Raw genomic sequence first — 13200 nt, forward strand, 5'->3', positions numbered from 1 at the left:
CGAACACAGAAACAGTTACTGCACTCAATGCAAATAATTACAGACCTGAAATACAACTTGAAATGCTGAATCAAGACAGGAGTGCTCAGCACTTTGTTGGACTTTACTCAGTTGCACTCCTGGGATTTCCTGAAATTAAGCAGAGTATCCCTGGTGGGGGTGTGAAAATGTCCCCAGAACCTCACTGAAGCCAAAGGAAAAGCACCCATTTAAGTAAATGGAAATATTCTGTCATTGAAATGGACTTTGGATCCTGTCCCAAATAGGTTGATTAATTCTTGGAGCATTTCCTGTACAGCAGGAACTTTCTCTTGCAAAGCAATATATTGCTACATGATTGTTAAATTATAAAATTATGGAAAGTTGGAGACATATGAGAAGAACAATTCTTAGCTTTTTATTATGCACATGTGCATGCATGCACACAATTTTTTATTGAATAAGCACTTTAATTTATCCAGGTTATTTGCCTGCATCTGAATTTCTGCTTCAGGGATTTCAAAACACTATTTATATGAATTGATTTGGGACAAAATCCAGTGGACTGGCTTAAAGTATTGAAGGGAGTTTTGCCAAGGGCCTTACTGTCTGCACATGAAGTTATGGTTCTTCAGTGCAGAAAAAATTATCTGTTTTCATTTTTAGGCATGTCATACCCGAACTGGCCTGAGGAGAGCCCCGTTCCACTCACAAGATTCGATGGCACTAACTCTGTGTTTTCAAGATATGCAAATGATAGTGTATATGCTAACTGGATGGTTTCACACTCAGCGGCAAAATTTATGGACAAGTTTGATAGTTAAAATTTTCTTTGTGAAAGGTAATGGACTCCTGAGGAAAGCAAGGAGGCAAAGAGTGGGAAGTCCATTGACTTGTTCTTTGTACAATCAACAACTAACTTGAAAATTGGCAAATCCCTTTATTGGTAGTTTTTCAAGTGTGTTATTTATGCCGAAGACTATAATTGGTACTCTCCCCTTTCAGAAAACATATCAAGCTGGATAAGAGTTGTAGTTCTGGTACTTCTTTCTAAGTTGCCAGTTTGCACATGGTTCAATTTGGCAACTTCTTAGAGCAAATGGCCTTGCACTTCATCCTCAGTGGTTTTTAGACTAACCATCCTGTGTTACAGCATTCTGGGATGGTAAAATGTACTTGAACTGCTACTTTTATAGTGGCTGTTAGCATACCACCACTTGATCTAAGCAGGAAGCACAAACAATATATAGAAGGGAGGAGGGAAACAGGCTCCCAGATTACTGAACTTGCTATCAAATGACAAGTGTTAGAATGATGTTGGCACTAACAAAGCCAATATCTTGGTTTGGAAGCAAACATTTAGTAACTCAATAGAGGACTTGAAATTCAACATTTGAAGTCTTGTAAAATGTATTGTCTTGTCTTAATGAGAAGAGAATTTGTTTTATTAGTCTTAACTTCTCTTACCTTTAGCACAATGGAGATAAATTTGATACAAGATAAGCTGTATAGACTGATGGCAATCAGGAATGTTTGTCTGACACATTTACTTTCCATCACTTTTCATATTAGTAATGTTAAAACATACAATCTTGTACAATCATAGTTTCTTCTATGAGTTATAAATAGGCTACACAGGATTTTTAGACTGAATTCATAGAATAGAATAGTGACATCATAGAATGGTTTGTGTTGGAAGGGAACTTGGAGGTCATCTAGTTCCAACTCCCTGCCCTGCTGCCCACTCCTGTGTTGTAGGGAAGGACACCTTCCACTAAACCAGGTTGCTCAAATTCCCATCCAACCTGGACTTGAACACTGCCAGGGATGTGGCATCCCACAGCTTCTCTGGGCAACCTGTTCCAGTACCTCACCATCTTCACAGTTAATAACTTCTTTTTAATATCTAACCTTAACCTGCCTTCTTTCAGTTTAAAGCCATTTCCCTCTCCGAATGTTACATGCCCCGATAAAAACTCCCTGTCCAGCTTTCCTGTAGCTCCTTTAGGTACTGAAAGACTGCTCTAAGGTCTCCCCAGAGCCTTCTCTTCTCCAGGCTGAACAGCCCAAACTCTCTCAGCCTGTCTTTATAGCAGAGGTGCTCAGCCCTCTGACAGTCTTTGTGACCCTTGTCTGGACCCACTCCAACAGGTCCATGAAGTCCTTTTGCTGGGGATGCCAGAGCTGATGCAGCACTCTGGGTTGGGTCTCACAAGAATAGAGTAGAGGGAGAGAAACCCCCCTTGACCTGCTGCCCACACTGCTTTTGATGTAGCCTGGGATACAGTGGGCTTGTTGGGCTGTAAAAATACATTCCCTGGACATACTGAGCATCTCATCAATCAACACCCCCAAGTCCTTTTCCCCAGGGCTGCTCTCAGTCCATTCTGCAGCCATCCTGTCTTTGTGCTGGGATTGCCCCAACCCAGGTGCAGGACCTTGTCTTGCCTTTTTGAACTTGATGAGGTTTGTGTGGGCCCACCTCTCAAGCCTTCCAAGTTCCCTGTGGATAGCATCCCTTCTCTCCACGGTGTCAGCTGCACCACACAGCCTGGTGTCACTGAAAAACTTGCTGAGGGTGCCCTCGCTCCTGCTGTGGATGTCGCCAGCAGAGGTGTCCAACAGTGCCAGTCCCAATACCGACCCCTGAGGAACCCAGCACTGGTCTGCACTTGGACCTTGAACTGTTGACAGCAGCTCTGAGTGTGACCATCCAGACAATTCCTTATGCACCACATGGTCCATCCATCAAATCCATGCCTCTCCAGTGTCAAGACATGGATGTAATCTAAGACAGTGTTGAATGCTCTGCACAAGTCCAGGTAGATGGCATCAATCACTCTTCTCTTGCCAGCCAGCTCTGTAATCCTGTCACAGAAGGATGTTTGTAGGGTTTACCCTTAGTGATGCCATGTCACCTTATTTTCCATATTTTGTCATCAGGTTCCATGGTCTTGTGGACCCTCAGGTTCCTTAGCTGGTTCAGAACCTGATCTTCCCCTGTGGTGGGAGTTTCTTTATTCTCACAGTCCTGCCTTTGCCACTTTGGCAAAGGGGCTCATGCAAACTTGGGCCTCAGTGGCTGAAGAACTGGCTGGTGAAGACCAAGGCAAAAATGTACTCAATGACATTGAGTACTTCAGCCTTCTCCATGTCCCAGGTAACCAAGTCTCTCATTTCTTTCCAGAGAGGGCTCACATTTTCACCAATGTACCCGTAGAAGCTTTTTTTGTTGCCCTTGATGTCCTTGGCCTGATAGAATTCAATCAGGCCTTTAGCTTCCTAACCTGATCCCTGGCTGCTTGGGCAGTTTCTCTGTGTTCCTCTCAGGCTGTCTGTCCTTGCTTTCACTCTTTTTTTTGTGGGGGAAGCATAGGCTTCTTCTTGTGTTTGAGTTTGTCTGGGAGCTCCTTGTTCATCCATGCAGGTCTCCTGACATTTCTGCCTGACTTCCTCTTGGTTGCATCGGTCCTGACCTTGCAAGAGGTGATCCTTGAATATTAACCACCTTTCTTGGGTCACTCTTCCTTTCAGGACTTTATCCCATGGTACTCTAGCCACAAGATCCCTGAAGAGGCCAAGGTGTGCCTTCCTCATGTCCAGGTTAGTGAGCTTGCTGTGTGCCTCCTCGCTGGCCTCAGGATATTGAAGTCCACCATTTCATGGTCATTGCAGCCAAGGCTGCTCTTAAGATTCACATTCCCCACCAGCCTCTCCTTGTTGGAAGGAACAAGGTCCAGCATAATACTTCTCCTCGTTTACTCCTTGCTCACTTGGAGAAGTAAGTCATCCATGAATCTCTTAAATTGCTCTTAAAATGCCCTGCTGTGTTGTTCCTCCAATGGGTATTGGGGTAGTTGAAGTCCCCCATGAGGACCAGGACCTATGAATATGAGGTAGTGCCTCTCTCTCTGTAGAGCGTCTCATCTGCTTGGATCTCATCTCTGGCTGGGTGGCCTTAGAATCCCACTATAATGTCATTTGTCCTTGCCCTCCCTATAGTCCTCGCCCATAAACTCCTCATCCAACCCCAGTACAGCTCCAAACACTCCATGTGGTCATGGACATAGAGAGCAACACTTCTTTCTCCTGTTTCCTGCCTGTCCTTCTAAAGGGCCTGTATCCTTCCACTCCAACACTCCAGTGATAGGAGCCATCCTACCACATACCTGATGCCAGTAAGCTCACAGCCCTCAGGTGTGCTCAGTCTCCTGCTGCTCTTGTTTATCTCCCCATGCTATGTGCATTTGCAAAAAGGCATTTAAGGTGGGCCTCTGATGGAGCAGATTTACTGGCAGGAATGGCTGGAATTCCTTTGCACAGCACTGCAGGTTCTCTCTCGCTGATTTGCAATCCCTCTCCAAGCTCTGGGCATCCCTTGCTGGTGCTGCCATCAAATGAGTGGGAGTGGAATGGATTGAGGATTCCCTCTCTCAGCAACTTCAATGTAAGCCTTCTTCACCAGCTTGGCAAGCCTGTGACCAGAGATGCTTTGGCCATTCCTGGCAGGTGGGCCCCCATCAGACTCCACTGGCCCAGGCTTTTAGCACGAGTCCCCAGGAGCAGCCAGACCCCTGGCTGTGGCACTAGATCCCTAACCATTTGCTCATTTGCCAGATTGACCTGGCCCTTTCAAAGCCCTTCCCTTTGACAGGGAGGGCTGATGAAAAAGCTGACAGCACTTGTTTCCCTCAGCGCCACTCCCAGGGATCTGTAATGGCCTTGGATCCTCCTCAGAGCACTCCTGGCTGTATCCCTGGTGCACACAGGGAACAAGAGCAGCAGATAATGGTCAGGAGACTGTATGAGGCTCTGGGTGACATCCCTGCTGCAGCTCTCTGGTAATCAGTCAGGTTGATGAGTGGCTCCCTCCGTGCCTGTCAGAGGAGAGTCCCCTGCTACTGTCACCTGTCACCTGTGCTAGTTGTGCTGGTTGTTACACAGGGACAGATGGGGCTGCCTGACTCAGCTCCGGCCTCACCCCTGATGTGATGGTCCTCCCTCTCCAGCCTGCAGAGTGCTGAAGTGGTTCTGCAGGGTCACCTCAGGCTTCAGGGAATTCTCTTCCTCCAGCAGGTCCTTGTCATTTCAAGTTTCCATTCTTTTGCCTTACTGACACCCCTCCTCCCTTCTGTGTGGGCATGGTGGGGGAGTTTTTGCCTCTTTGGCTGTGGGTTTACTGCAGGCTGCCCTTGGAACCAGCCATCCAACTCCTTCACAGCCTCAAGTTATGTAGCCTTCTCACCCCCTCCTGCAGCTCTGCCACAGGACGTCCTCTGCCTCAGCACACCTTTTGCAGATACTCAAGTACAGAGATTTTGTTTGCAGTCTTGTTAAGTGGGTTGAAGACCTCCTCTCAGCTCCAAATTGCATATACTGCCATGCACAGGACACTGCCATAACATAATTCCAAATAAACCTATTACCTTGAAAGTAACAAATAAAAAACAGTTGCACAGAAAACATTGGTCTAAAACTCTGCTGTTGAAACTACTCAAGGCAAATGTCACTGGAATTTGTTAAGGTGGAATATAAAAATGTTGTCCTTACAAAAGTTACTTGATATTTGGGAGAACAATCAGACTGTGAGTCATGTTCTATGTGGAAGAGTAAATGATCAGCACTACTTTTGTCTTTATTTGTAATCTGCCATGGTTAAGGGTAACCTTTCGTTTGCTACAAATGCTGGGATGTAAATCCCGAGTGACTCGTTGTTAGCGTTGTGATGGTTATTCTAAATAATCCAATTCTACCAAAGCTTGCTCCTGTCACAGTCCAATTTAGATGTTTCAGATCTGTTTTCAGATGTTGCTTTGTGTATCAACTTTATGTTTCCATTAAAGTCTGTGATTTCAGAAACATGGTCTTGAGTCAGACTGCCAAAACCTGAACACAGATTTTCATTCTGCAAAAAGCAGGATATGAAGTTATGTGTTGGAATTGAAAGAGCTTCCCTGTTGGCCTGCATACTTGATCCTGTCCTGGTTTCAGACAAGCAGTAGGCACAGCAGCTTTTCCTTTGCACAGACATTTGCCATGTTGAGTAATCTCATGCACAGCAAACACACAGCTCTGAATGCAGCAGGGGCTGTGCTGTGACACCACGGTGATCTTCATTGGCATGACACGACTGTCAGAGTGCACACTTGGAAAACAAAGGGCACTGAAAACTAACCTCTTTATATGGGCTGTCTTTTCTACTGAGAGATCTACAAAAAAGGAGACAAAAATGACACTTGTGGTAACTTGATGGTTTGTCTAGTTGTTTTCCTGTATCTTATGTCTGTAAATGGGAATTCCTCACTTGCCATGAGCAACCAAGGAATCAAGATTTTTGGTTTTGTTTGGGTTTTTTTTTTCTTCCTTAAATGAAGAATGTAACTTTATCCGGTATCTTCAGCAACAGTATGGAACTGAGAGATGTGAAACACCCAATTTCTAATCCAACAGTCCTGTGACAACACTGCAGTACAGTAGGTGAGTGGGACAGTAAGTGATGCTGAAACAACCAGTGGAGGCAGGGAGTAGTGTGTACTTTAGACTTTCAGCATAAGTCAATGTTGTTCCAACCATTAATTTGTGTGAAAATTGTACTAATAGTTATTGCTACCTATCCTACTGGACATAGGCCCTGCATATAAAATACATACATGGCCCATAATTACAGTTTCCATGCACAATTACCTGCATTAAGTGCAGTTTAATGAAAAAATACATATTTCCTAATCCAATTAATTTTGACTCCTTTCCTGTTCATGAATGTTGGCAAGAAATAGATTATTGCTTTTAAGTATTCATTCATAGTATAAAAGCTTCTTATGTCTTCTGTGCATGCTATTTTTGTAAATATTTCCCTTGAAGTGTTTCCTGTTTGTTCTGTGTTGCTACTAGTCAAAATGGTGACAATTTTGTTTCAGTTCCTCTTTGGAGAGTAAATGTACTTCCCACATGGGAAAAAAGTGATAGAGCAGATGATTATTTCCATTGGTGCCAGAAATACTTATGCACTTGGCTGCCCTGAGGAAAGTGAATTCAGAGGGAACAAATGACTCACCTAAATACACAGGTTGGAGGCAATAACTTTCTAAAAATTTCTGCCAACCTTTTCTAAATATCTGCAGAAATGGTATGGTTTACCTGATCTGTGCTTTGAGTTGTGACAAACGGGGGAGAGCGTCAATCTTGCATGTCAGTACAGACCTTAGAGCAGCACAAGGAAATCATTGCAATATTGGTTTCCACAAACTTCCAGAGGTAGGATACTCAGAAAATCTACTGTAAGGTTGCAAATTATAATTTTCAGAAATTAGCCTGTTTCATATAGTAGAAGTTCTTAAAAATATTGTCCCACGGATATGAGGTGCATATTCTTTAATTCATTGGGATTTTGTCTACAACTTGTCATGCAAAATATGCATGAATCTCTATGATACCCTCAACTGGACCTTAGCAATTCTCAAAAACAGTAAAAGCAAGCTTATATTCCTTATTGATTTAGTACCAGTCTTATATGAACAATACGAGTTTCAAAATACATATAAAAAGAATATTTCTACTCTATAACTTTTGAAAGTAAAAAAAAATTGCTTATAATTTTGAACTACTTTGTTTCAAAACTCAGCTTACCTGAAAGTCTTGTTTCTCACTGTAGCTACAGTGGTAAATGTACAACAAAATACTGGAGATGATATTCAAAAGCAACAGGCAATAGTCTCCATGAACAGAGTGCAGATGGGCCATAATGTGATGAATGATTTGATCTTTTCAGCCCAAGCAAACTTCCTGAAAAGAACCAAATCATTCACTAAAAATTTATGCAAGCATTTAAAATCTTAATAAGAAAACCTAAGTTCACGTCCTATCTAACTTCATAAAATTTAAGTAGTCCCTCTGAAGTTAGTGGGATCATTCCTAAATACATTAATAATATACATTTGCTGGTCTAAAGTCCAATATCTCAAGATTCAACTAGCAAAAGTACAAAGGGTATTATCAAAATGTGGACAAAGTAGCAATAGCCTTGGTGTACCCATCCCTGGTACAATATTTTAACTTGCCTGTTGGGAAGCAGTCTGTAGAATGAAATATTAGACACTAGAGAACAGTTAAGCACAAATAAAATTTTAATTTATACCTAGAAGAGACAATGAATGAAATATTTTTTGGTGTTTATCAATTCTCCAGTAAAGCTGAGTCATTAGTTTAAGCTCTGGTTTGTATTTTCTCATTTCTAAACTTTCAGTTCTAAACTTTAGGACAGCAACCTGTGTCTTCCAGTTACAATAATTAAGTACTTCTAATGCATTCTGAGAAAATCAAAAGTTCCTCTCTTTTTATAGTGTTTTTTAGCTTTACTTGGTCTTTTAAAGTGTTATATGTATCATAAACCGACAAATTTCTTGCTGAAATCTTTTTCTTTGAGCCATTATCAAAGATAATGTTCTGAAGTTAAGTAAAAGCATTTTACCTGCCTGAGGATAGATGAGTACACTTTCCCTTAATCTTATCAGAAATAATTAACTCCTTGTTTGGGTTAAAAAGGTACAATTCATAAAAATGCAACTTTATCTCACCTGAAAGCATTTTCATATGGATTACAGAATAATCTAAATAGTGAGAACAGTTTAAGAGCACTGCAGTTGTACTTACCATAGATTTGAAATGCTGAACAATTCTTGAACAGCCTCAATCTCTATATCAATCAATCACTGCAGTTCCTAGTCTGATTGTTCTTCTCTCTGCAGGTCACATAAATTATTGTTTAAGCCCTTATATAATTTTTCAGCTGTTCAGGGCATTCCTTCCTGCCATGATCACAACTGAAAGAGTTTGATGTGAACACTGATTTTTGTTTGGAACATGTGCCATTTTCATAGCTTCCTGCCAATGCAATTTCCTTTCTGAATTTACTGCGCTTAAGGATGGAAGTATTTTAAAATTTTTAATAAAACTAAATCAAATGAATATGTATTTTAAGCATTTGGTTTGCAAAGAATCTTGCTTGCCTGTATTTAGGTATATTTGAAAGTTATTTTGGGAAAAAAAAAAACAAAACAAAACAAAAACTCCACTTAGTTTTATTGCCCAGTGCAAATCAATAAACCAATAGGATACACTCATCCTACTTTTTTTTGGCCAAACTGCTGCCAATAACAAGAATAGTATCCCTTTATTGAAGAGTATTTCACAAAAAAGGAAGAGATTCAGAATAAATTCTTGTCTGTTGGAAAAACACGTTTCAGAAGGGTGGAATCCCAAGTAAGGGGTGACTGATGGGACAGATGAGGAGGCTGAGAGAAGGGGCTGATCTCATTCCTTGAGAAAGCTAGTAAGGATTCATCTTTAGGTGATTAAAAAGCTTGGAAGAGCATTGTAAAGACTGGAATGTGGGAGAAATGTATGAAAAGATCCAGGAGATCAATACCAGAGCCATAGTATATTTTTTAAAATGTGTACAGAGCTTTGAGAACCAGCCAGTGAGAAACAAACAGGGTTAACTGTTTTCCAAGATAGTTTTTCTGTGGTTAAGAGTGTCAGCACAAGACAAGAATTATTCTTTCTGGTACAGGGTATAAATAATTGAGGGAGATTTTAGCATCGAGTCAGGAAATCATTTCAATGCATTCTTCACTGTTTTTCCTGTGCACAGGCTTTCTGAACAGTGCCCTGGTCCAGCCAGCAAACAGAAAGACATAAAGTTTATGCTACCTATAGGGATTTTTATTTGAAAACATTGCAATTGAAGGTGTAACCCAGCGTTGTTCTTCCAGGATCATTTATTAAAATGAGCTGTGACAGTTTGTTAAATACCAAGGAAAAACAGATGGTGGGAGTTTTTGTAGAAATACTACGAAGAATACTTTAATTTATGCTGCAGACTATTGATCCCCAGTTTTACATGCACAAAGATAAAGTAAGCAATCAGGTTACAACAAGTTACCATCAGAGACAACTTTGCAACCAACAGAAATAATGTTTATGGAATCAATTCTATTTGCTTACTGAGTCTCCATTATGGTTTCCTCATGTTAGAAAACATGAAATGCATGCTTTGAAATGCTAGACCTTAAACTAGAGATTGCTTCTAATTGTTATGATTTCAAATGAGAATTATATTTCCTAGGCAATACATAGCAGAACACTATTCAAGGGAATTAAACCTTGAAACACAGTGATATGAGTAGCCCAAATTACCTTTATTGCTATGAAAGGCATCAAGTCTACCCTGAAGACCTTGTCATACAAGGTTTAAGCATAGCTCAGGGGGAGCAGAAAACATACATAAAATTATCAGCAGCATTTTAGCATTTACAAGTTAAGCTATGTTTTCTCACCTCCTACACGTGGCCAAATTTTACTCTTTGCATTTGTCTGCACTCATAATGAACATCTTCATGTTGTCAGTGAACATCAGTAATTTAAACACAACTTGCACACGGCTTCTAAGATGCTTGAGTTGCAGAAAAAGTCAGTTTGAAAAAAACATTTTATCTCTGTGCTTATCCTGTCATAAATATGATTTGTTTTTTAAAATAGTGCAAATCCTTGCTTGTCTAGCATAGTGCCAGATCTGGTAACTGACATTCTTTACATTTAAATTAAAAAGAGAATGAAACAGAAATGGAAATGTCATTTATAACGATTAGGCTCCATCTAATAAATACTTCTGAACTTGATATTCCATAATTTAAATGGGGTGCAGGCTGCCAGATGAGGTCTTTCTCATCCTAGTTCTAAAAACAGGGACAGGAAAGGAGAAGCAAGAACACATTTTCCTTGCTCTTGAGAAGGAGTGGGAACAAATTCAAGTGATTTTCAAAATATTCAGCTCTCCTGTAATTGCATTTCTAATGCAAAATCTTGCTTTGAATTAATTTGATTTGGAGTTTCATTTTGCCAACAGATGTGAGTCATTGTAAGATGCTCATTAGCAAAACTTTTTCCTCACAAAGATAAAACAATCATTACAAGTCAGCAATTAAAGAGAAGCTTGTGAGACTGCTAGGAATGCAATGACATTTGATCCTGACTTTGCAATTCAGTTCATCCTTACCCATTGGTTTTACAATGATAGCAGTGAAGTCTCAACAGCATACTTTAACACTTCTCCAAAATCAGCCACTGCTTTTATGCACCACAGGAACATAACCAATTTCCATGAAAATCTAAACCAAGTTGCTCAACTGAGGTATGGTATTTTTTTCTGGTTGTCTGTTGATATTCTGTGGTACCCAGGAGGGTTCTCTCTTGACAAGGGAACCTTCCTTTTGCCCTTTCTTAACACTGTTACAGCTCTGTGAGAGTCAGTCATTGGAAAAGTACTGCTAATAAAATCAAAGTAGTTAGGTGACTTATTATTACTTCCATATCATTTTATGGGAGGAGTTTAAAAATATTAAAAATGCTGCACTTAAAAACATTTTAATGATGTATATGCAACAATGAATAGTACCAGAAACAAGAGAAACAAATAATTTGTTTTATGCACTGGCTGAAGTTCTTACTTAAATGGAGGGAGATCTTTTTTGGGCAGTGACAGACAAGTCTTAACACTAGCAAAAAAACCCAAATCCTAAACTAGAGTGGAGAAATATTGCAAACAATGGAGCAGCACAGTACAGACAATGAACAGTAGAAGTTTCTTGGTCTCTGGTCTTGTCTAGTGAGCGAAGAAATGAACACTGGCTTTGTACTAACTGTTTGCTAAACTATCAGCATGGAGGATCATCTCTGTCCTGTGCCTTTCTACAGTTTTGCTTTTATTTTGTGTGGAAAGTGGTGGTGGTTTTATTGACTTTTGGGCAGGGTCAGTGGGTACACCTGATCATGCAGTAGCACGTATTAAATACTGATATACTGAATATTTTGTGTAAAACATGAAGCACATCAGATTAAGAAAGGCCAAATATTTCTCTCTAGAGAGATTGCACTTACTGTAAATATTTATCTGAATAACTTGAGCTTTGGTGCATGTGGCCTTCAAGCACAGAAAAACCCCCCAACCAGATAACCAGCCAAAGACCTTGATCATTTATATTGTTATCTCATCGGACAAGGAGTGCTCATGAAAGATTTTCTGGTTTAAATTTCATATATAGAATGTTCTAACTTACTTCTTTTGCTGCATCCTAGGTAGTCAAATCTACAATTTAAAAAAGTAATTTAATAGAATTGATTTTAAATATGTTACTTTATGGTATTCATAGGTTAATGTTCTGCAGTACTGAAGGACCAAAACAAAAGGAATGTGTAATTTTTTAGTATGTTTTGCATAACACCAAATCTTCCAGTCAAAACCCTCCTATTTTTTTTTCCATTCTAGGCACAGAATATGGTTGCTTGGACTTTGTTTCACAACTGCTTTGCAGTCAATGTATTAGTGACAAAATTTTCTTCTCTTTTTAGAAAAATGCCTACAGCACTTCTTGGTGCTATTAAACAGAAGCTATATAGTAAAGGTGTTTTGGAATGGTCAGAAATAAACCAATATAGAATTCCAGCAGTACCTAATGGATTACTTTCCATATAGGCTGTTACTGCTGACTCTGATGTGAGCCCCTGGTGCAGCTGTGAGTGAGCAGTGGAACAGTGGGCACACAACCCATTGTTCCTGCCAGGAAAAACAGGGCCATGTGGCCAGGAAAATGCTCAGCCACCAGTGCAGAATATGGCCTGCTGCTCTCAGCTGGAGCAGCAGCAGAGCCCAGGCATTTAATGCAGCTCCCTGCTTGTCCCCTTCTGTATTCCTTTCCCCCATGGCACCAGCCAGAGCGACACTGTACCGGTGGTACAGGAATGTTTCCACAGTCCATTTGCTGCTGTCACAGAGCCTGGTAAACATTTGTTGCTAACAGCAACTATATGTTGGTTTCAAAGAGAAAAAGTTATTTGAAGAGATTGTATCCAAAAAAATCTGATTTATCCTTCCATACACTTTTCCAGATGCTAAACTATCACTATTCAAAGAAAAAAGCAAGTGGACTACAGTAAGCACTTCTGTTATCAGAAGAAAGCTTTTCCAGATAGTAGATAAAACTAAATCTTATTTACATTCACTTAGAGCTGTGATTGTATTGATTATGTTTTTATGATAAGGAACATCTATTTTCATGAATTAGTACCATAATTATTGAGTCTGCTTTAATGTATGAAAGGACTCTATGTAAATTTTAAGTCAGTTGATACTGTTTTCTAATGAGAATTTTTGAAAGGAAGTAATTT

General features: G+C 40.2%; 1 protein-coding gene across 5 annotated transcripts in view; it reads left to right on the plus strand.

Moving 5' to 3' along the window:
- Positions 1-8869, plus strand: part of RET (ret proto-oncogene) — an 83223-nt gene extending 74354 nt beyond the window's left edge. For all 5 annotated transcript variants that reach the window (XM_077183287.1, XM_077183288.1, XM_077183289.1 and 2 more), the window contains one exon: positions 646-8869. In XM_077183287.1, the coding sequence (XP_077039402.1) occupies positions 646-803 (158 nt within the window). In that variant the 3' untranslated portion in view covers positions 804-8869. The remainder of the gene's footprint in view (positions 1-645) is intronic.
- The last annotated feature ends 4331 nt before the right edge of the window (positions 8870-13200 follow it).

Source organism: Agelaius phoeniceus, chromosome 9 (genome assembly GCF_051311805.1).
Source record: "Agelaius phoeniceus isolate bAgePho1 chromosome 9, bAgePho1.hap1, whole genome shotgun sequence".
Classification (NCBI taxonomy): domain Eukaryota; kingdom Metazoa; phylum Chordata; class Aves; order Passeriformes; family Icteridae; genus Agelaius; species Agelaius phoeniceus.